Source organism: Berghia stephanieae, chromosome 2 (assembly GCF_034508935.2).
Source record: "Berghia stephanieae isolate SIO BIC M18660-M18661 chromosome 2, UCSD_Bste_1.3, whole genome shotgun sequence".
NCBI lineage: Eukaryota > Metazoa > Mollusca > Gastropoda > Nudibranchia > Aeolidiidae > Berghia > Berghia stephanieae.
In genome coordinates, this window is record NC_088361.1 from 104,986,790 (window position 1) to 105,011,429 (window position 24,640).

The following is a 24,640-nucleotide window of genomic DNA, read 5'->3' on the forward strand; positions in this document are numbered from 1 at the left end:
TCATAGCAACTTATAACTACACCGATCGAATTAAAAGTTCAACATTTTTTTTTTCCTTTAATGTTGCAGTTTTAATTCTGGTTTTAATATTCATTCATTTTGTATTATCAACGCCACCATTCAAGGGATGTGTAATCTGCCTTTTAATCGCATGACCCTATTGTGCGGGTCTTAAAGCTGACTGGATCTGAAAATTCAAATGATCAACGTCGCTTTCCAATTGGCTAAAAATTGTACAAGGCCCAACTAGGCAGGACAAAGTCTTAGAATGATTTGGTTTATAATGCCGAAATTATAATAACTTAGCAAGCTTAATGTAAATAATTGATAGATTTAATAAAATGAAACAAAACATTGTTGACATTTCGGGATTTCCCTTTATCAAATCGAAATGATTAAACATGTATAAAAATAGAAGCAGATACGTTGTTTTGACGGAAAATAAGTGAAGCAACACAATCATGTTGTGTTGAAATGTTCAACGAGGTGGTGTCTTATGTTGTTTGTTTTGTTTTGGTTTTGGTTTTGCTTTTTAATTTTGTTTATTTGTTTTTTGTTTGTTTGTTGTTTTTTTTTTTTTTTTTTTTTTTTTTTGCTGTTGTTGTTTTTGTTGGGGTTTTTTGTTTTGTTTTGTTTGGTGTTATTTTTTTGTTTGTTTTTTTTTGTTGTTTTTTTTTTGGGGGGGGGGCAGGGGGGTACTTTTTCTTATTTGGAATAAATCCATACATAATTATTAATTAGATATTATATCCAATTATTTTTTCTTGACTGATTATGATGTATTATGCGTTTGTTTTCATGTCCTGAAATAGTAAACAGGATTACCACAAAGGTTTTTATTGAAAATAAGTGAACGGTGAAGCGTCAATAGGATGTGACAATTCGTGTTTTATAAGCCTTTATGACCGTAACATCTTGTGTAGACGGTGCAATAAAATAGGATTATTGGATATGTTATACGTAACACCAGCTTTCAATTCATAAGCTGCTGCATTTTGTAAGGATATTTTATAGGCGTTTGTCTTGTCATAACCTCGTACTCTATATCACAGCATTTGTCAGGGTCGAGTTTTGTAATTTATTGCATTGTTTTGGAAGTCAAAATTTAACCAGTAATCCGATACACTAGAGAAAAAAAGACAAATATTTAAAAAATTGGCCAGAAAACTCGTCCTTCAAATATCGATCGATTTAAATGACCCTCATCTTGGCAAAACCTCTCAAACCCGGGACTTCCTGCAGTATGGCTGGATAGCTCAGTCGGTTGTTGACACCTACGTTTGTCACTGACCCCGTTACCTTTTAATTCTCTGGTTTTATCTGGCACTTCTCCATACTCCATACCTTATTAAAAAAAAGTTTCTCATCATTTTTTATACAAGCGCCCACTCCACAGTTTTTTTTTCTGAATTTTATTCAACACTAGCATCAGATTTTGTTCTAAAACTGAGAGTTCCACAGACGTCGATCTGTACAGTTAAAATGTTTTTGGTGAAAAAATTATTAATGCAGTTTATTTCTTTCATTTCTTTCAAAGTTTATGTTTTTTACGAGGGACAGTAAAATAACAAAACACACCAACTCATGCGAACCTATCACAACGCTTAGATGACAATACCGTGGGTTTCCCGTCCTTGTAATAGGGTTCAAAAGTTGTGACGTCACCTTCCTCGTAATAACGCATAGTAACTTAGTAACTGGATCTAAAGATTCGGAACAATGGCGGACGCCATTATGAAACACTACTCCGACGAGCATAAAAGTGAATCCAGAGGAGAAAAAAAAACATTAAAAATCTGATCATGTTTTTACTCTTATACATTCTGATCACATGGTATGTGAAAAAGTTATAGCCAGCATGAAGAATAAAAAGTACCGATTTTCTTTGTTTTAGAACCAAGCTGTTGATTGCTGGGCGGACGTGACATCAGACTATTGAATCCTATTATTATTTGACAAGGGACTGAATTAGGTAGCAAATGCATTCAGTCAATACGTACGGCTACGTGGTCTAGTGGTATGGCACTCGCTTTCGGATCGGAAGGTCCTGGGTTCAAGCCTCGCTCGGAGCATATTGAGTCCTTGGAGAAGGCTCTTTACTCACATTATCTCACCATACTCAGGAGTAAAATGGGGACCTGGCCGTTAACAGCGTTGTCTCTGTCCGAAAAATAAATTTGTAATATCGCCTAACAGGCGTCATGTCCCGTCCTACATGTTAAATGTTGCTGTTGGCCAGGGACCCCTTGTTAAGCGCTTTGAGCACATTTAGTGGATATTGCGCTATATAAAGCTCAATTTAATACGTACGATGTATAGAGGTAGGAAAGAAGACCCTTGGGTGTCCCTGCTTGTAGAACGGACATTGATCCTTCTTGTTGGGTGTTGATGGTTCGGAACTGAAAAACAGTAAAACAACTAAATAAATATGAAATATTCATATAGCGCATTTCTATGGAATTACAATGGTCACAATGGTTTTATGTATTTCCTAGGAAAGGCACATTGCATCATATTCTCATTTCATATAGTACCAGTCACCTGTGAGGCGACCTTTTTTATACTTACACTTACAATACCTGTCGATGCCTGTGTATTGTCAGGTGCTCATTCACGCTTGAGTCTAATTGGGTAATGTGCGTAAAGTACCATACTCAAGGACACAGCATCGGGACTAGAATTTTCCCCGATTACGTTCACTCGTTCGGCAAATGACCACGCTTAAAATTGCTTGATCATTGTGACAATACGGTACAATGTGTCGGAGCCACGCACAAAAGTACAAATTAATCTGCCATAGGAAACTATGTAGGAAACTTTATTTCAGCCATATAAATAATAACAGATGTGCGTCTATAATATGGCCTAGTGTAAGACACTCGCTTTTGGATCGGAAGGTCCTCGGTTGGAACCTTGCTCAGCGCATAGTTGAGTCCTTGGAAAAGGCTCTTTATTTATACTCTCTCACCGTACTCAAGTGTAAAATGAGTATCTTGTCGTTAACAACGTTATCTCTGTCCGAAAAAATAAATGAATATCGCCTAACAGGCGTCTTATCTCGTTCTGCATGTCACGTTTTGCTATTGGTCAGGGACCCTTTGTAAAACGGACGCTTTGAGCACGGTTAGAGGATATTGTTCTATATAAAAGCTCAATTTTTTAAAAAATTCTTTATATCATGTCACTTACCTGTAAATACTTATTTTCCATCAACGGTTGCAGTGACAGACTCCCTGTATGGTCACAGGCGCTGAGAGAATGGAGATAGCACACGTCCAACCCATCCAACTCGGCCAATAACATCTGGGGAAAAAATTGATGAGGGTGTGTTTAAAAACATGTGCACAATCCTATTGTTTCTAATATAGTTAGTTCTCTTGTTTTTTCTTGGGTTGGACCCGCGATCTCAAGTAGTCGATGAGAGAGAGAGAGAGAGCTCTAATAATGACCTGAGTTAGAGACGATCTTTTTTGGGACCATGGATAGCTCATACGGTAGAGTCACGCTCTCACTGGCCAAGCGGAGTTGTCGTACCAGTATGGTCGCGGGTTCAAACCCCCATCACCGCCGCGAAAAAATGTTATTCTCTATTGTCTTCTGGCACTTTCCTACTCACTTCATCTCTGATTTTGTTTTTGTTTTTTGTTTTTAAAACAATGTTTTTGTTGTTGTTTCATGATTAATGTGGGAAATATCAAAAACAAAATCCGAGGTAAGTTATACAAATGAACATATATATATATATATATATATATATATATATATATATATATATATATGTATATATGTATCAGTTTTAAACACGTAACATGGGAGTAAGGAGTGTAAAAGGAGGGAGAAGAGAAAGGTATTGAGAATGTTTGATGGGAGGTGATTTGGAAGGGGAGGGGGAGGAGAAGGAGGAGGTGAAGAAGGAGAAAACAAATAAGGAACAAAGAAGAAGATGAAGAAGAAGGAGGAGGAGGAGGAGCAGGAGGAGGAGAACGAGGAGGAAGGGAGGAGGAAAACGAGGAGGAAGGGAGGAGGAGGAGAAGAAGGAAGAGAAGGAGGAGGAGAACATGGAAGGGAAATGTAATAAAGGAAACATGATAAGATAATCATTGATAGAGAAATAAAGTCAAGAAAGACGGAGCTATACTTTTTTACCTGTAAATGTGTTTTGCACAAGAAAAGATAGTTTAGTTTCCTTGTCATCTCAGCCATGTCTTTCAACACCTGCCCCCCGATGGTCTGGTCATCTGAAGCAATCACATAAGAAGAAGAAAATTATAGATTAGGGCAGCCTGGCTCAGAGGTATGGTCTTTGCTTCGTACTCGAAAGTTACCGAGTTCGATCACCCGCTGCTGCGCGGTGTGGCCTTGAGCAATCAACTCGCTCTAGATCAATTTGCGGCGCCGCATTGCGGCTGCGACGCATTTTATTGGTGTGAAATTTTGTGTCATTACAAATAATCTTTTGGTGCGCATGAATACAAATCCAACGTTTTTAGTTTTTTGTCAAATTGTCATTCAAGCAGAAGGGGAAAGATACAAATGATGGTGAATAGAAGTACTAATACCATACCATTTGGTTACAAAAAATATAATAATCTTACTAGGATGAGTAAAATAAACGCATTCTTTCATTTCTTTGTATTTATAAAACCCGGTATATTTTTATCGAGCAAATAATACATACTTGCAAACTCGTTGTGTTATTGGGTACGATAAAAATAGCTCGTTTAATAAATACAAAGAGATGAAAGAATCGTACAATATATGACATAACTTTCAGTGATTAAACAATATATAGTGTATCAAATAATGTTTACATTTCATACATTATCAGTCGCCTGTATAATGTGTAACTCATCCACTTCTCCGTACTTTAACCGTTTAATTCCTGAGTCGAATTTTTCACGCCGCATTTTGCTCCCTCTGTGTGGAATGCTATTTCAGCAGATGTCTACTTCTTCTTCTTCTTCTTCTTCTTCTACTTCTTCTTCTTCTTCTTCTTCTTCTTCTTCTTCTTCTTCTTCTTCTTCTTCTTCTTCTTCTTCTTCTTCTTCTTCTTCTTCTTCTTCTCCTTCTCCTTCTTCTTTTTCTTCTTCTTCTTCTTCTTCTTCTTCTTCTTCTTCTTCTTCTTCTTCTTCTTCTTCTTCTTCTTCTTCTTCTTCTTCGTAAGTCTGTAACTTCAAATTTTTAAGACCACAGTATTTTTCTGTCATTCAAGATATGAGACTATTCCCATATTTTTAAACGTATTGAGCATGGTTGATCCGCATTCATTCATATTTCTACGTGAACTGACACCAATACTCACTTTTAGACGCTTTTGACGTAGATTGTTGCTCCGAGAGTTTCCTGTAGAATTTCTGACTTTTCTTTCTCTGCCTCCACTGCATGTTAATCTCCTGCGTCACACTGGCCAGCTTGTTTTCTATGTGAGACCGGTTTTCCTCGTCCTTCAATGATAATGATAATAATAATAATAATAATAATAATAATAATAATAATAATAATAATATAATAATAATAATAATAATAATAATAATAATAATAATAATAATAATAATAATAATGGCTTTATGACTGAAGGCAAAAGGAAATACTTTTGATTCAACATATGCATGACTAAAGAGTGCCAACGACTAATTATTTAAAAGCAAGAATATCGGTTTTAATCTGTAAAATTCTTATGTTAAAATTGTATTAATACTTACGATGGAATGTATGAACTCATCTACTTCAGTTGTGAGGCTAAGTTGAATCATGGCGGAGTGATACACGACCTGTCCTTTCTTTGTGTAAGGAAGCAGGGCACTATTTATTTCTGGCAAATCGTCTGAATCGCTGGCGTGTCTCGGAGTTTTCTCTTCAAAGCTCATATCCAAAACTTGAACCCCGGTTTTCGGGGTTTGACTAGAGTAAACGGCGGACAGCGACCTCCCATACCGACTACTGTTGATTCTTTTCTCTTGTCTCATGTCAAAATATCGATGGTTGTCATTGTCTTTCTTAGACCTGGTATCGCTGGCGTTGGTCTGGCTTTGAATTCGTAGATCAGTGACGTCCGTACTTGAATGTTTCGACACTGATAACGATGAGTTTGTCGTATCGTTGTGTGCGACAGATCTAGGACGTTGATTGGTTGCAAATGAAGACGGGCCGTTAGGTTTGTGGCTGTTTCTATCGATAGGTGTAGATATCAGAGGAGTCCGTCTTTCAAATAGCTCGGGCTTCTTCGCTGCCAATCGACGCATTTCTGCAGATGCGCTGTAGTCAGAGTCTGAATTATTCTCGTCGTTGTATTCCATGTAAGACATGGAATTCCTTTGGTGAGGCTGGAGACGGTCGGGTTTAACGTCAGGCCGTTTGTCGGGTGCATAGGAACCTGGAATGGTGTGATCTCCAGCCAATGGAGTGTGGGAGTTTGGAGAAGTAACTTGTCTAGGGTTGTTTTTGCGTACGTGTGAGAAAGGTGAGTTGGAATTGCCTTTGGAAGATGTATTGTAAGGTGATAAGAATTTATTTTGGCTATCGGAGTTTTGGCTATTGCGGTATTCCTTCGGAGAGCCTGAAGAACTGGAGTCATAGAGATATGAAGTGTTATCACAGGTAGCTTTTGATGGAAGAATTTGAAATTGTTTTCCTTGTTGGAAATTAGGAAGTGAAGAATTTTGTCTGAAATTTGAGTTTTCTTTGGGGTTAAAATTTGAAATTGGGGGTGCCTGAATTGGTGACGTGGTACCTGGAATTTGGTTTGGAATAGATTGGACTGAATGGAACGAATCAGACGGAATGTTGGATGACTGGGAATATGGACGATGTCTTGGAGGAGGGTGGCTCGAGTTTAGGAAATCCTGTCTTCTTAGAGGATCTTTATCAGCGTGTGTTGATGAGTAATAGTCTTTGGAAAATACGCTAGGATTTCTTTGTCTGGAGTCAGGAATTTGTTCTTCCTTATTAACGGATGAACAATTTTGATTGTCTGGGACATAGTCAGAATTGGAAGTATTTGCTGCGTGGAAAACATTGTGTAATGAAGAACTTTTTTTCTTATCAAGTTCGTACCGTTTTCTAAAGCGTCTTCTTTTTTCTAAGTTTTCAGAGTCTGTGGAATCGGAAGCCTCACTGGAGATGATACGAGGAACGACACCAAGTTCAGACCTGGGGCGCATATCTGGACCCAAAGAAATAACAGGTAGGTGTATTTTCCCATCACCATGGATGTTCATTCGTGGTACGTTTTCTGGATGTTGTGATGCAGGATTTAACTGCAAGAATGGCCGCCTGGTGTTCTGTGAGGATGAATCATTTGTGGAACCCGTAGTCGTTTTGTCTAATGGAGCTTTGGGAGAAGGAACATGACTGTTGGTTTGCCTGTATAAAACAAAAACAAGAATTCAGTTTTCCTTTGACAAATCGAAATGAAAGAAATGAAAATGAAGAAACAACGGTGAGATATAGAAAAAAGTTAATTAATTTTTTTTCTCTTTTCTGGAGAGAAAAGGGTTCTTAAGACTAATTATATGGAGGTGTCAACACTCCAAATAATGAAAATGTGTGGGTAGATTCCTTAGGTCAGAATCGTGAAGTATTCGCAAAAACCCTAAACTTATAATTTGATCCTTTAAGTCAAGCTATTGGAAAAGATTTTACTTGAAGTTTCAAAGAACATTTTGAAATACTCTTAGTCGAAAGGCGGCAATGCTCAGTTTGACAAAGTCAACCATTCAAAAGTTTCCATAATGTTTTTCTTGAAGTCATTTGTCCTTATGTTTTGAAAGACATTATTTAGAAACTAGGTGATTGATAGTTAAAGAATGCCATTTGTCCTTATGTTTTGAAAGACATTATTTAGAAACTAGGTGATTGATAGTAAAAGAATGCCATTTGTCCTTATGTTTTGAAAGACATTATTTAGAAACTAGGTGATTGATAGTAAAAGAATGCCATTTGTCCTTATGTTTTGAAAGACATTATTTAGAAACTAGGTGATTGATAGTAAAAGAACGCCAACAAGAACAGTTTCGTAATAGTCTAGGAGATTGTTCTGTAGTAAAAGTATGCCGACAAGGAAATTTCAAAATAGTACACTGGAGTATTTTTGAAACAACAAGACGCGTTACTTCAAAAATAATTGGTTGAAGAATTATAGAAAGGGACACAACTGGGCATAATCTCAATATTAACGTTTTATGGATAGATTACCGCCCTTCGTCTTTTTTTTTATTTTGAGCTATTTCTTAAATCACTCATTCATCATAATTCACTCATACTTGATTTATTAACATGCAGATGTGTAGATAGGTTAGTTATAAAATAAAATCATGAAAACCAATTTAAACGCGTTTGGTGAATCTTGTTCTATATAAAAGCTCAACTGTGTGTATGGTGTTTTTTAAAAAACTTGACTCCAGAATAGAATTGAGTGTCTCATACAAAATCATGACGACCTCACAAGACCAAACAAGGGTAGGGTATTTCTCCTTGATAAAATAAAACAATGTAAAGCGCTTTAAACATGTTTAGTGAAAATTGCGCTATAAAAAAGTTCAAGTTTGGTGGTGGTGGGGGGGGGGGTACCTTGACTCCGGAACAGAATTGAGAGGCTCATGACAGCATCACGAGACCAAACAAGGGTAGGGTATTTCTCCTTGCTAAAATAAAACACTGTAAATCGCTTTAAACATGTTTAGTGAAAATTGCGCTATATAAAAGTTCAAGTTTGGTGGGGTTTTTTACCTTGACTCCAAAACAGAATTGAGTGTCTCGTACAAAATCATGAGGACTTCCCTAGACCAAACAAGGGTAGGGTATTTCTCCTTGATGGCATTGCAAAATGTTTCCCATTTTAAGGACATCAAGGACACGATGTACTCCGCTGTGAAGAAAGAAAAAAGTAACTTTATAGATGTTGTCAATTCAGAAACGTGAGTGGAGCAGGCACTGATGTTGATAACAATGGGAATTGAAGTGAGTAGGAAAGTGCCAGAAGACAATAAAGAATTAAAATTTTTGCGGCGGCGATGGGGGTTCGAACCCCCGACATCACTGGTACGACAACTCCGCTGAAAAGTATTATAGGATGAAGAATTATTAGTTGTCAAGTAAAATATAAGACACCCCCCCCCCCCCCAATTACACCCTTTCGCAACGGCACCATTAGATCCCGTCGCATAGACATTCCATGAAAGAACAATATAGATAATTCATCAAACAGGATGTCTGATGTCAACAGGAATCACCCATGTTGTCCAAGTACGCAAATTAGGGAGTAAGAATTTGCCCAAGAAAAGTGCTCGAAGCAGGGCTTGAACCCGGGACCATCCGGATCACAGTGCAATGCCTTGACCACTCGGCCACTTCGGCCTGACATTATATAACATGTGCAATACAAAGCGCACATAGATGTTTTATAATACAAATACAAAGATAACTCGTTTTCCACCAATTCCCTGATCGAGGCCAATGTGATTCACTTTGTTTTATTTACTCACTCCCCTCCGAGTTACCTCCCATAAGTCCTTTTTGTACTAATACTCTTACATTATCCATTTTACCCATACCCAAAGCGTTATTCACACCTGGGTTGATTGAGGTAAGGTAACGAGTTTTAATTATTATTTCTTCTGCTAAAAGAGTGTCTGGTCTAGAGCGAAAATTGTAATCACAATCACAGTCATATTATGGTCAAATGACCATTATCATCTTGTTGATCTATAGACGCCACAAATATTGCAATGGTGTGACTGTTGTTGAGGGCATTGGAATACATAAATAATAGCATTCTGGAACGTTGTAATCCGGTACATATACATAGAGATTTTATACCATTTATTCATATTGCTACAAGAGACATTATTGCCGTACTCAGGAATGCAACATTCTCAAATCTGGGGCTTCGCAAGTTCCAGGTTTGAGAATTTTTGCCAGGACGGGGGTTAGGGTTAGGGTTAGTATTAGGGTCACTTTAATCGATCGATATTTGAATGACGAATGTGGACCTAAAGATTCTAACTACTTGTTTTTTCCAAAGTGCGGCCGATAGTCTTTATTCCCATTGCCCTAACTAAACGATTTTACACTTCTCTCAAAATTACATTACAGTGCAAGGAAACGACTATAAGAAAAAAGTTAGAAGTGAGTTGTTAGGATTAAATGAAGCAAATAATTCCATTTTTCATTTACTTATTTAGTCATTGCAATGCTTTGCGGCGTAACTGCGCGACCTGTGTCATTCAATGTGTTTACAAGTCTATAATTAAGCATAAAATTCAGCCCTTACGGAAATGCCAAAACCCGTTGCAATATAGACATATTGATTAGAAATTTAACTATTTTAGTTTTTATTTTGCCACGCTGATGGGAGAGCGTTAGATGTCTTAATATATAATTCAATTTCATTTTAAATAAACATAAAGAGTAAAGCGGCCTTAATTAGACATAGAAATGATTCTCACCCATGGCAAGATCCTCGACACCATTGTCAAAAACTCCTTCCTGAGCAAACTCTCCCCTGACCACATTTAATATTTGAGATAGACACTTTTTCCTATGTGAACTTTCAGAGCTCAAAAATCTGTCCATAAGAGTATCTTTGTTATATGGTAACACAGCCGGCTGTTGAGTTAGACAAATCCCAGAATCCTTCGATGGAGAAGGAGATGAAGACCTGGAATTGTTGTCATCAACTTGCAAAACATTTGCCCCGTCTTGATTTTGGTTGTGTAAGCGTGGATGCCGATCTATATTGACAGACGCGTTATTCGGTGTTGCAGAATTCAAACTTGAGGTAATATTTGTCCTGGTATGATTTTGAGCAGCGTTGGATTTGTTATAGTTTTGGTAAGCATATGGAACAGCTGGTGAGTTGTGGGTTGACTGTATGTCTCCTTGGTATAGAAGAGCTCCGGATGTAGATAAAGTAGTGGCAGTCGATGCATGCGTACTGTTGGAATATTGTGGGGGTTGCATAGAATGCTGGTTTTGAACCTGTATGTAAGGAACTGGAACCATTTGCATCAATCCGGTGACAGGATCTTGAACGAGAGTGACTTGGAAAGATTGAACGTTTTGAGGAGCCATTCCTGGAAAATGATTTGGATTATATTGCATAGGAGGGACACTTTGACTGTAAGGGATTTGTGTCTGGTTTAGAACCGCCATGGAGTTAGGAATAGAGTGATGCTGCTGTTGCTGATGATAGTTGGGTGAAACGCCTATCTGAGATACCACTGGAGAGTTGTAACTGGGTGGATATGAACTTTGAACATTAGGACTATAATTGGACGATTGAACATTGGAAGCCAAAGGTGGTTGGTTATTATTTATGGGATTACTGGATGGTTGGATCAATCTTTCGTCTCCAGGCTGTGAGCGAGGTGTGTCTGCTAATTCGTTTTTCAAATACTTGGCGATTGCAGACGCTAGAGAATCGGTGTCTGGTAACCCACCCTGTGATTTCAGCTGTTTCATGTACGATTTTAAATTGGAAGACTCGATTGAGTTGGAGGTTTCAGATTTAGCCTTTACATTTGAAGGTTTTTCCGAATCTTTTTCAGAAAGATCAGAGTTTTTGTGTTTCATGAGATTTTGTTTAATCTCCTTAAGTTTACTGACAACATCGACATCTGGTTTAGCATTTGCTGACGAGTCTTTGGTGTTTTGTTTGCCACTATTTGGTTGAGATTCATGCAGAATGATTGGTTTGAAATGAGTTGCTGGGGAAGAAAATGCACTTGGGACTCGATATTGATCTTTGACTGGACGAGGTTTGGACGGAAGTGGTTTGAATGCTGACGATGACGATGACGTTGTTGATGAGTTCTGGGCCATGATTGGCTTGAAGGCTGTGGATTCAACCATAGGTGCCTTTTCCTCGGCATCATACGGAATGTCTTCGATGTTGTCTTCTCCCTCAGTCACATCTCCCTGGAAGATGGACTGTGTGTTTTCAGAGGATGTTTGGGTCTGTTCTTGTTCAGATGAATCCCACTTGGAGGAATCCTGGAAATGGGGAAATAGATTTATTGTTTAGTATGCAAAAGATGAGATGTTGACTCGTATTAAAAATAAAATATCGACTAAATATACTCAAATCGCCTTACATGTAGCCCAATCTACAGAGTACTTAATAGTAAACTAATGGGTTATGGAGTATAATTAGTATAACAAACGATATACAATGGGTATTTGTCGAATTAGTTGACATATTTTTGTTCTAACACTTGGTCAGTCTATGAATAATTACGTTACTGATTCTGATAGATCTAGCTGAATGAACGTTCCATATAACTTGTGGTTTTCCCAAAGGGTAGTAAACAACTGCTCAGTTACTACTACAGACACTAGTGTCAATCTTCGTTATAATGGCCTTATAGCTAATTTTATTTTAAACAAAAGACTTGATCTTTTGTATAGCGCAATATCCACTAAACATGCTCAAATGCGCTTTACAAGGGGTCCCTGACAACACTTAACATGTAGGACGTGACATGATACCTGTCTGTTAGGCGATATTACAAAAAAAATTTTCGGACATGACAACGCTGTTAACGGCCAGGTACTCATTTTACAACTGAGTACGGTGAGAAAATGTGAGTAAAGAGCCTTTTCCAAGGACTCAACTATACGCCGCTCGATGCTCGAACCCAGGACCTACCGATCCTAAAGGGAGTGTCATACCACAAGACTACATTGCCTCACAAATTCTAATAGTTAGAGAGAAAGAATAAGTGAGTAAATGTGACTCATATATAAGGGAACAACTGAAAAACAAGCCACGTTTCGGCCCGTTGGCCTTCTTCAAACGATATACCTAAAAGAAGAAGGCCAAAGGCTGAAACATCGTTTGTTTTGTGTCGTTCCTTTATATACGAGTCACATTTACTAACGTTATCTTTCTCTCCATCTTATTGACTCATTTAGGCACCTCTATATCCTGGTTTTTACCTCCTAATAGTTAGTATCAGAGTAAGCTGAAACTAAAAGGTTATTAATTCGTACAATAAGAAAATGACGAATGCAATTTTTAGGACACCTAAATCGACATAAACATATTGAACATCTTGCTCTCACAGGAAAGATAGAAGGTAAAAAAAAAAGTAAAGGTAGACCAAGAAAAACATATTTGAATAGTTTGAACAGCTTGGTGACAAAAAAGAGAAGAGTAATATTAGTTTTTTGAAGTTATCTGATATGAGAGATGAATGGCGTACCATGATCACCGATGTCTGGCACAGACTTGGTACTTGAAGAAGAAGAAGAAGAAGAAGAAGAAGAAGAAGAAGAAGAAGAAGAAGAAGAAGAAGAAGAAGAAAGAAGAAGAAGAAGAAGAAGAAGAAGAAGAAGAAGAAGAAAAAGAAGAAGAAGAAGAAGAAGAAGAAGAAGAAGAAGAAGAAGAAGAAGAAGAAGAAGAAAAATAGTTAGTAATTCATTGTTAAATATTTAAATTTGGTTTTTTAAAAAACGGGCTTACTTACTTTATTAGAGCTGTCCCATTGTGAAACCTCACTGATTGATACTGACGGGGAGATGCAGGATTTGTCGAGTGCCTGGGATGGAGAACAATGATACAGTCATGTATATTTGGAATCATATAAAGATCAGTTTACAAGGAATTATATATTGCAGTTTAAATTGTCCAAGACAAAATATTTAATCTTTTATTTTGGATTTACGGAACGATAAAAAAAATAAGCACGATGAATTGAGTGAAAATAATATAAGATACTTTAAGTATTTTTGATCTAATCTACGACTAATTATATTTAATCTCTCGCAGACAGTTCTTCTTCCCCACAATTTCCTTCTTCTTCTTCTTCTTCTTCTTCTTCTTCTTCTTCTTCTTCTTCTTCTTCTTCTTCTTCTTCTTCTTCTTCTTCTTCTTCTTCTTCTTCTTCTTCCTTTTCTTCTTCTTCATTATTAATTTTTTAAATTTCTACCCTACTTTTTATTCATCCTAACCCCCCCCCCCTCCCGGTCCTCATACTCTTCACCATCATTGTCACTCAACTCAGCCCCTTTTTTAAATCTTCTTTTCACTTAACCTCTTATGTTGTCCTTACCACTTTATTTAAGGCCTCATTGTAAAAAGCGAGACAGACCGCTCTAGACTTTGCCTCGCTTGACTTTTCATACTCCTGACACATCTGTCAAAATAGGAAGTCATTGTCAAAATTAGTATTAATTATTCATAATTTCTTGATTAAAAACCTCATTATTCGATCTTAATTTGTAACTTGCACGACGTGCACAAGATGGGAATATTGCGTTCTTGTACGTGTCTTTTTATTGCCTCTTGTAGAAATGATAACTGAACGCAATTCTTGGTAGATTAGCATTGTTGTAATGGTCAATTAATTGAATGATTAACCCTCTCCTTACCAACCATAGAAAATCGTCACATTCGTTACGATCCAACCAATCACATTTCTTTTTAAAACACACAATTTAAACAAAAATAGCTAAAAACACGTGACACTTTGTTGTAGGTAGAGTCCATTTTGTTGATAGCAATATTTTACATAGAATGTATTTGTTGCTTTCTTGTTTGAGTAAGAAAAAACAATTTTTCTGTTGGGTGGGTGTGAAATTTTGGGGAAAATTCTGATAATGGCTAGTAAGGAAAGGGTTAGGAAATAATTTACGATGTTTGCATATTTTTAAAATAACAATTTGGGTAATCAGACCAGCAAACAAGTACATGCTGGTTACCTCTCTCAAGTGTTCACATTTGAAAGCCAGACGCCAGAGATTGCTTGGATATATTTGCAGTATGCCAGCGTACTTCAAACCGGGCTTTCCACAAGGGGAAATGAACCAAGGCAGACCAAAGTAGGTCTGGAGACAAACCATACAAAGAATACCGAGAATCTCAACCTGCAAAAGGCCGCGAATACTGGGGATCCCTTCCTGTTGCCTCAAGCAGCCGACAATTTTCCTAAATCTTGTAATTGTTAATGAATAGACACTTAAATAACCACGCCTCTCGGACAGTCGTCATACTGTAAACAATGGCCGTGATTGATTGATATAGCAAACTACACAGGATTTACTAGCGATGGTATGTGTCTTAGTAAAATACCCATTGTTCTACCGCTTAATAAATAAAACCAACACAGATGTGTAAACTTAAACGTTTATAACATGATCGACAAAATTGTATGAAAACTCGTCACCCATTTGGTGGTATAAAACAAAACCAATGATCACAGAGAGGTCAATTTCATTCACGTAATTGTTTATAAACAGCAAACTATGTTTGTCCGAGCACGTGTGAAGGTATGTCACAAATTCCATGTTTTGATTGGTCAAAGATTTACTGGTTAATTATGTTCCTCAGCTCGTTCATTCCGACATACTACCAGATTGACACAGTGGACCAAAGATTGTTTTTTTTAATGGTTTTACGGTGCTTGCAACACAATAAGATCATATCAGCGCCAGTAAAAAGGACTCTAGTAAAGGTAAGACAAAGGGGAATCTGTTCAAATAAGAAACAGGGGTAGATTCCAAGAGCACACCATCAAAGTACTTAGTTTGAGATCACTAAAAGTTTCATCCAAACACAAGCACAGGTCCCCACTAAGAGGAATACACTCAAATGTTTTAAAAACCATGTATAATATAAAGAAAACATAGTACAGTGCATAACAAAGGGATGATTTAGAAGGGAAAAAATATCATCTCCCAAAACTAACTATGCATTTGACTGTTTCCCTCTGAGCCTGGGCATCTGGCCACGACCAGGACAAAACCAGGTAATCTCATTCCAAGACAAAGACAGAAAGCATGTTGGAAAATAGATATAGGGAGAATAGAAGAAGCAGTAAGTACCTCCCTACCCACTATGGGAGGTCAGGAACCCCACCCAGGATACAGGGGGATAGAAGACGCAGTAAGTACCTCCCTGCCCACTATGGGAGGTCAGGAACCCCACCCAGGATACAGGGGGATAGAAGACGCAGTAAGTACCTCCCTGCCCACTATGGGAGGTCAGGAACCCCACCCAGGATACAGGGGGATAGAAGACGCAGTAAGTACCTCCCTGCCCACTATGGGAGGTCAGGAACCCCACCCAGGATACAGGGGGATAGAAGACGCAGTAAGTACCTCCCTGCCTACTATGGGAGTTCAGGAACCCCACCCAGGATACAGGGGGATAGAGACGCAGTAAGTACCTCCCTGCCCACTCTGGGAGGTCAGGAACCCCACCGAGAGTGGACCAAAGATGAACGCTACTCACTTCAAAAGCCGTATCCAGAGCAGGTCGTCGATCTCCCTTTGCTTGAAGGAAAGACTGGATGAGAATCTCTAGTGCTTCTCCGTCTTGTATGGGCAGAGTAGGGGATGCGATGTCAACACCTGCAGCACTCTTCAATGTTATCCCCAGGCCGTACAGACAAGTCTGAAATTTATGGATGGCTTTGTATAAATATGCTGGGGGAATGATTTCAAATAGGTTAATCTTCCATTACAATTTGATCTATTATATATTATCTATTATTTTAGTTATATGTAAGTATCAATTGTGCGGCTATGTGGTCTTGTGATATGACACTCGCTTTTGGATCGGAAGGGCCGGAGTTCGAGCCTCGCTCGGCGCATAGTTGAGTCCTTGGAAAAGGCTCTTCACTCACATTTTCTCGTCGTACTCAGGTGTAAAATGAGTACATGACCGTTAACATGTTGTATCTGTCCAAAAAATGTAATATCGCCTAACAGGCGTCATGTCTCGTATTACATGTTAAGTTTTGATGTTGGCCAGGGACCTTTGTAAAGCGCTTTGAGCACGTTTAGTGCATATTGCGCTATATAAAAGGTCACTTGCCCGTTAGGCGTCCTTTGGTACTAAAACTCTTACAATAGTTAGCCAGGTACTAATTCACACCTTAGTCGAGTGGAGTAATGTGTGTCAAGTGTCTTACCCAAGGAAACAACGACTGGACCAGAATTTCCCACGATCAACTGTCACCCATCCGGCTACTGACCACGCTTAATATCGTTTGACTTGTGTGACAAGATGAGACAACATACCTCTGAGCCACAAGTATAATAAAAGATAAGTAAAGACTTTACAATGTCTGTATCAAAATAATGTATATACCTTCTCGTTCAAAATTCCTTTTTGTTGCAATTCTGGAGCCATGTAGACAACTTCTAACGGCTTGTCCTCTGGGATGGCCTTGAAGGTCACCATGCCCGTGTCACAGATCATCACTGTGTCCAGGGATACGTAGGCAGCTGTAAAATGAAAGGGAGACAATTACTCGTCTTTTACAGATACAGGAATATAGATATATCATACGTAGGCAGCTGTAGAATGAAAGGGAGACAATTAAACGTCTTTTACAGTTACAGGAATATAGATATATCATACGCAGGCAGCTGTAGAATGAAAGGGAGACAATTACTCGTCTTTTACAGTTACAGGAATATAGATATATCATACGTAGGCAGCTGTAGAATGAAAGGGAGACAATTAATCGTCATTTACAGTTACAGGAATATAGATATATCATACGCAGGCAGCTATAGAATGAAAGGGAGACAATTACTCGTCTTTTACAGTTACAGGAATATAGATATATCATACGTAGGCAGCTATAGAATGAAAGGGAGACAATTAATCGTCTTTTAAAGTTACAGGAATATGGATATATCTGCTTAACTCTCTCCTTACCAGCTATTTTCAGGATTTTACACAAAAATTAACACCCAACTAGATAACACAAAAATATATTTTTTAACACTCAAACACAATAGCAGTAAGTTCTAGATAGCGATAAATAATGTATTTAACAAAACATGCTCTACAACACACTGCTCATTTGCTATAAATTTTATGATGTACAAGAGAAATTTGAATAAGAAAAATGTTGGTTGTATCGTAACGAATGTGACGATTTTCCTATTGTTGATCAGGAAGGTTAACTGGAAAATTCATTTCTTTAAAAATGTTTTGACCAGAAACTTCATCCATCAAATATCAATCAATGTAAATTATACTCTTATTATAATCGTCAAAAATTCTCAAACTTTGAACTTCTTGAAATCCAAGGTATAATTTTTTTACAGCTTTGCATTTTTTTTTTAATTTACACAACATAGGACTGGGTCAATATAATAATAGAACAATAGATTTACTTACGTAAATGTTTTTTCTTCCTCTTCAAACAAAGGACACACTCTCTACAAAGGGCCCATAACTCTGATTCATTCAGGAATCTTCCTAGAGACTGCAGCATGTCGGCTAGCATCATGCCCTGTTGAAGGAATGTAAAACGTATCATTCGGACGTCTTTGGGTTTTAATTCATTTTCAAACCGTTTTAATATATTCAGAAACCAGACGAAAGAGTGGACTTAGAACTTTGTTGCTTGAGGTGGGGAACGTAAGAATGAGTGCTTTTATGTAAAATCTGAACTAGGAAATCTGGCCCAAAATTAAATTTGAAAAAATTTTAATTAATTTTTCAGTTAAGTCAACGAAATTTTCGTGATGGATTTCTTCAAAAAGTAAAAATGATGGAAATACTTTTAGTCCTGATAGTAAATGTATGAGCCCAGTGATGTTTCCTTGGGTAAGGCGCTTTACTTACTTAATTGCACTCGACTCAGATAGACAGAATATTCTGACTGCAGCAAGTCACGAATATTGTAATAAGGCTCCGTTGTAATAATGCTAAAACAAAGTGAGGCCTAAGATGCTACTCTTACTTTGTCGTGTGGAATTTGGTTCTTCTCTTGTGCACGTTTCTCTTGCACAAGATTTTACCAAACATGCGGTTTACACACCCGAACTTATTCGAGTGTTTAAATTTTTTTTTCATATCATGTGTACATTATATTTCTTTCTTGAACTTTTATATAATGCAATATCCACTAAAGTGCTCAAAGCGCTTTATAAGGGGTCTCTGACCAACAGCAAAACGTAACATGTAGATCTAGACATGACGCCTGTCAAGCGATATTCCAATTTTTTCGACAGAGACAACGCTGTTGACGGCCAGGTACTCATTTTACACCTGAGTACGCTGAGAGAATGTGAATAAAGTGCCTTTTCCAAAGACTCAATAACTATGCGCCGAGCGAGGCTCGAACCCAGGACCTTCCGATCCGATCAAACCACAAGACCACATAGCCACATATTTTCCTCTTGTTTGAGTGTATGTTGCTAGCTGGGGGAATAAATTATGGAATAAATGGGACATTTGGAAGCCCCACGGTAAATCTGTGGCAATACTCTTTATAAAAGTTTTTTTTTCTAAATGGAGCTTTTATATAGCGCAATATCCATTAAACGTGCTCAAAGCGCTTTACAATGGGTCCCTGGTCGACAGCAACACTTGATATTTATGACGGGACATAACGCGATGAGGCGATATTACAATTTTTTCGGACAGAGACACCTTTGTTAACTGAATAAATGTCCCTATTTATTATAGGTAACATCTGGGATGATCGAAGGAAAGAGAGCTAGAGGAAGACAAAGAATGACTTATCTAAATAACCTAAGAATGGCCAAATGTGACTTAAAAAGCAACACAGATTTCATGCGCACCGCAGAGGATCGTGATTCGTGGAGACAGCTGACCGGCAACGTGCTCAAGAGCACAAGCCACGATGGATGATGATGATGATTTATTATATTATCAATCTGACCTGTCTCTTAGAATTCCTGGGTGTAGTTAGAGATTGGTCCCCATTCAGCGACATGATCTCCTCCTCGTCCAAGCTTGCCTCCTTCAAAACGTCCCGTAGTATATTCAATGCCTTTGAGTTCTTCCCCTTTGTTGAAGATCCCTTGGGAATACAGTTATCATTGTGATCTCTATGCTTCTCTTCAGCATTCACAACATCTTTGGAACTGGTTCTCAATTGTTCTTTTCCCGATGGTTTAGAATCGTCTGCATAAAGTTAAATTAAATGAATTAATTCATGACATTTCTGAGATGCTGAATACATGTAGGCTCTATCATAATAACGAGTAAGAAATATATAGGGGATGAGATTAGCGGAAGAGTAGCGTCCCTTGATTGGAAGTCACGAGCGGAAAAGTTGTTAGAGAGTGAACGTCATGTTGGTTGTGCGGCATGAGACACTTCACCGAAAGCGAGGACAAGAGAGACGCATGCGCAAAACCATTTTGACGTTCTCTCTGTAAGATGACGTCCAATCAAGGGACGCTACTCTTCCGCTAATCTCATTCCCTATAGACTTCCCGAAGAAAAAAAAAAAGAAAAGAAAAAATTGAGCTTTTAAATAGCGTAATATCCACTAAACGTGCTCAAAGCGCTTTACAAGGGGTCCCTGGCCAACAGCAACACTTAACATGTAGGACGGGACATGACGCCTGTTAGGCAATATTACATTTTTTTAGGACGGAGACAACACTGTTAACGGTCAGGTACTCATTTTTACACCTGAGTACGGTGAGAGAATGTGAGTATAGAGCATTTTCCAAGGACTCAACTATGCGCTGAGTGAGGCTCGAACCCAGGATCTTCCGATCCGAAAGCGAGTGGCATACCGCTAGACAACATAGCCGCACTACCACTACTTAATGTTACAGTGAATTACATAATCAGTCGGATGGTGAAAAGGTTTGAACTGAGATATTGCCAAGTCTAGTTAGAAGGTCAATTTTTATAAAAAATTAGTTCTTGTCAGAAATGATTAAATCAATCCTTTTTGTACATCCTCGGGAAATATCAAAGCTTTATTTCATTTCCAAATATTTTTTACAGCTATTCAAGTTGAAAAAGTATGAAATTCGAGAAATGTTGCTGGATACCTTTCCCATAGGTACATCTGACCATAACTTCATGAAAATTCACCGGATTTAATTCTAATAAAGTTTAAAATGCTCTGGGGAGCGTATTCTTTCAGAAAATGCAAGAAAACAAATGCAAATCCACAATTGTCACCTTCCGACTGATTATATCATGCGCTGACACAAATACGTACCTAGTATAGAGTTATCAGCTGACTTGTTTTGTACCAGGCCTGACTGCGATTCCAAGTAGGCTGTCAATTCTCCTGTCACGTGATACAAACTGGAGTCATCGGCCCCAGGTGCTGTTGGAAAAACACAATCACAATGACGATTGGTGTATTCAAGACATGGATTTAAAATAATGATTGACTTGTCTGAATTATGTCATAGTTTTAGTCAAGTGCGACGTGCACGTATACGAAGGTCTGACATCCGAACCCACTTATGGGCCTAGTTTAACGTTGTTATAATGGGCAGTATTTTGCGTCATGTTTTTTCTAGTTTTCCATTACAACAATGAATCCAAAAGGAATTGGGTTATCAGACCTGCACATAAGTGCACGTCGGCCAAGTGTCAACTCCTAACGCATGCACTATGTGGTCCCGAAGTATGGCACTCGCCTCCGGACCGGACGATCAAGGGTTCAAGTTGAGTCCTTGGAAAAGGCTTTTTAACTCACATTCTTTCACCGTACTCAGGTGTAAAATGAGTACCTGGCCGTTTTAAGCGTTTTCTCTGTCGAAAAATTGTAATATCGCCTAACAAGTGTCATGACCCTTCCTACATGTTGACTTGGAAACCCTTGTAAAGCACTTTGAGCACGTTAAGCGGGTATTACGTCATATATGTAAATTCTCTAGATTATTTTAATCAAATAAGTGCTAGAATTAGTCCATGATAAAACCGATACTTTTACGGCTATACTAAAAACTAAGCATTTATATAGGGCAATATCGGCTAAACGTGCTCAAAGCACTTTACAAGGGGTCCCTGAACAAATGCAACACGTATCATATAGAACGGAACATGACGCCTGTTAGGCGATAATACATTTTTGGACAGGTACTCGTTTTACACCTGAGTACGATGAGAGAATGTGAGTAAAGAGTATTTTCCAAGGACTCAATTATGCGCCGAACGAGGCTCGATTCCAGGACCTTCCGACCCGACAGCGAGTGTCTCACCACAAGACTATAGCCGCACAAGGGAGAAGAACCCACGAGCCGACTGTTAAGGCACCTCCACCTTGCCATGAGAAGGGTGTTCTACAATCGACGCAATCCACCTCTCCAAAAGATATGGTTTCAAACGTAGTAACTATTTGAGTCCTTTCTCGACTTCTTGAGGTCATGAAGTCAACACACAAACACCACGAAAGTTCATGGTCAAGCTAGCATTTAAGATATAAACTCTATTCTCAACACAAACATTATAATATAACACAGAAAATATTTCGAGACAATGACAATGAGTAAGCTTCGTCATATAAAAAAAAGATTAATTAATAAAGGATTTAAGCAAGTTGAAGAAATGGCTTAACTACCGGAATTTTCCGACCAATGTTCAACAGTTGTTGTACCAGTAAGGTTGCGGGTTCGAGCCCCCATCGCCGCCACGAAGTTTTTATTCTCTGAGGCTTCTGGCACTTTCCTACTTACTTCATTTCTTGTTATATTCAACAATAATACAATGAGATGAAAAAAAGGTAAAATCACTTATTAAAAACAACTAATTCCTTTATAAAAATCGGTTGATTCTTACCATTATTTGGGCTTGCAAATCCTCCTCGAAGTCCTACAATATTCAAACAAATTATCTGAGAGAGTTCCCCGTCAAGAGCCCGGTCACATTTCTGAATGACCGAGTTTAAGTCCGTACGGCGATCTGTGTCATCGCAGGTCAGGGAAGTGAGGAGGTCAAAAAACTCGTCGCTGATTTTGGCCTTGGGTTCATCACTCTGAGAATTGTACTCTGTGGCGAAGAGTAATGTCATCCCCAGGGAATAAAGGTGGGTCTGAAACAGGGGGAGATATGTTACCATGAATGACATGCTTACGAAAGAGTGAAAATGGAGAGGCTTCGTATGGGAACAAAACAGACAATGGAGGTTTCGGGTACAAACCCTTCATCAGCACAACTGTGGTGTAGTTGCACACATATGTAATGGCTTGTGATCGAATAGTGGTTTTTTAATAGATGGTAGTATTATCCTTTGCGTTGTGTTGTAGATGTTAATAATGACGAAAGAGTTCAAGGGCCGGTGATGATAATTGAATGCACAACACCAAAACATCCAAATAAAAGTCCAGATTCCAAGTTTCATTTCTTACAGTTTTATTTGTTTGTGATAAATTCAAAATCCAAATCATGATAAATTCCAAATCCAAATCAAATAGCATTGTCATAATTCAATCAGTTTCATAAATTCCAAATCCGTAAAATCAGTCCACATGTAAAGTCAGTTTGCCTAAGTAACCATTTTCAATATACGTGGAATATTTCTAAGTCCGTAAAAGCAAATAAATGATGGTGAGCACAAAAGGTTTAAAGTGTGCAGCTCATGGTCATCTAAAATGCAGAATCCTCTCGTTTTCCTCCAAACATCCTCTTTTATCCCTATCAAAATTTTACCCACAGTTCCATTGTTTCCACGCCCCCTTGCAGTTATTGACAGTTCCCTGTCAGTCTATAATCCAACCCCTAAGAGTAAGACCAAATCATAATCAAACCTGAAACGTCAATTCCTACATATTGATGTTAAACCCCGCCTTTTATGATATAACATTATTTTGATAAATGCCCCTTTCACCTGTTTCAACACCCCTAAACCAATTTAAGAATGATTGATTAAATAGTACTCAACATGATAACCTGTCCAGTAACTTTGACACAAACGGTCTCAAGTAACCTGGACAAAAACTGCGCACACGTGTCATGCGTCTCAAATAGCTTGGACATAAAACTGCCCACACGTGTCATGCACTGACCAAGCTTAACTGATATGCCTGCACTATGTACTCACTAAACCCATTTGCTGATATATATAATTGACAGTTTTGCACCAAATTTCTTAGATAACCTTTTGCATAGGCTTACTCTCTTACATACGCCCCTTTCTTAGAATTTAAATTGACTTAAAACAATTTCAATTAAAAAAATAACAGTAAGAGATTAAATATATATCTAATGTCGAACTAAAATGCAATAAACAAATGTAAGAAATAGTCTATATTTTTTAAAATGACAAATACTTATACCAGTTAAACATTTAACAACTTTAAACTTTAAATTCAAAAACACCAAAGTTGATTACAACATTCATATATATCGATTATAGGTTTTAAAGTATTAAATTCACAAACATCAATTTTGATTACAACATCTAGATAGATATATATCGATTATAGGTTTTAAAGTATTAAATTCACAAACATCAAATTTGATTACAACATCTAAATAGATATATATCGATTATAGATTCTTTTTTCTTTCAAATTACAACATCAAATCTATCAAAAAGAGATTAAAATTTAGATTTACCAACACCAAAATTGATTAAAACATTTATATTTATCGATTAAACTTTTTTAAAGTATTACAACATCGACAGTAAGATATCATTTATTTAAAAATTCAAAGAAAAAGTATCTTTTCACCTTAAATTCCATCTTCATAGCAATAAAAGTGTTTAATTCTCGTCATATCCCATCACACATACATATTATTGCGTGAAAAAGGATGGTTCAATTTCCATTTGTGATATACTCACGTTATCTTATTCAATCTCAAATTCAACTCTATACGACATGGGTGATAATCTCAGCTTCCATGTATGTCTACTCATTTACTGTCATCTCAAAACCAATACCTTGTATA

General features: G+C 37.7%; 1 protein-coding gene across 4 annotated transcripts in view; it reads right to left on the bottom strand.

Annotated features, from left to right (window-relative positions):
* Positions 1-24,640, bottom strand: part of LOC144966147 (uncharacterized) — a 78,180-nt gene that overhangs the window by 29,117 nt on the left and 24,423 nt on the right. For all 4 annotated transcript variants that reach the window (XM_078902264.1, XM_078902262.1, XM_078902266.1 and 1 more), the window contains exons 3-17: positions 22,526-22,778; positions 20,955-21,065; positions 19,650-19,894; positions 18,137-18,251; positions 17,093-17,229; positions 16,232-16,393; positions 14,052-14,135; positions 13,467-13,538; positions 10,446-11,991; positions 8,728-8,866; positions 5,703-7,362; positions 5,303-5,444; positions 4,147-4,238; positions 3,190-3,303; positions 2,311-2,399 (exon numbers count right to left, since the gene is read on the bottom strand). In XM_078902264.1, coding sequence (XP_078758390.1) covers positions 2,311-2,399; positions 3,190-3,303; positions 4,147-4,238; positions 5,303-5,444; positions 5,703-7,362; positions 8,728-8,866; positions 10,446-11,991; positions 13,467-13,538; positions 14,052-14,135; positions 16,232-16,393; positions 17,093-17,229; positions 18,137-18,251; positions 19,650-19,894; positions 20,955-21,065; positions 22,526-22,778 — 4,961 coding nt within the window. The remainder of the gene's footprint in view (positions 1-2,310; positions 2,400-3,189; positions 3,304-4,146; positions 4,239-5,302; positions 5,445-5,702; positions 7,363-8,727; positions 8,867-10,445; positions 11,992-13,466; positions 13,539-14,051; positions 14,136-16,231; positions 16,394-17,092; positions 17,230-18,136; positions 18,252-19,649; positions 19,895-20,954; positions 21,066-22,525; positions 22,779-24,640) is intronic.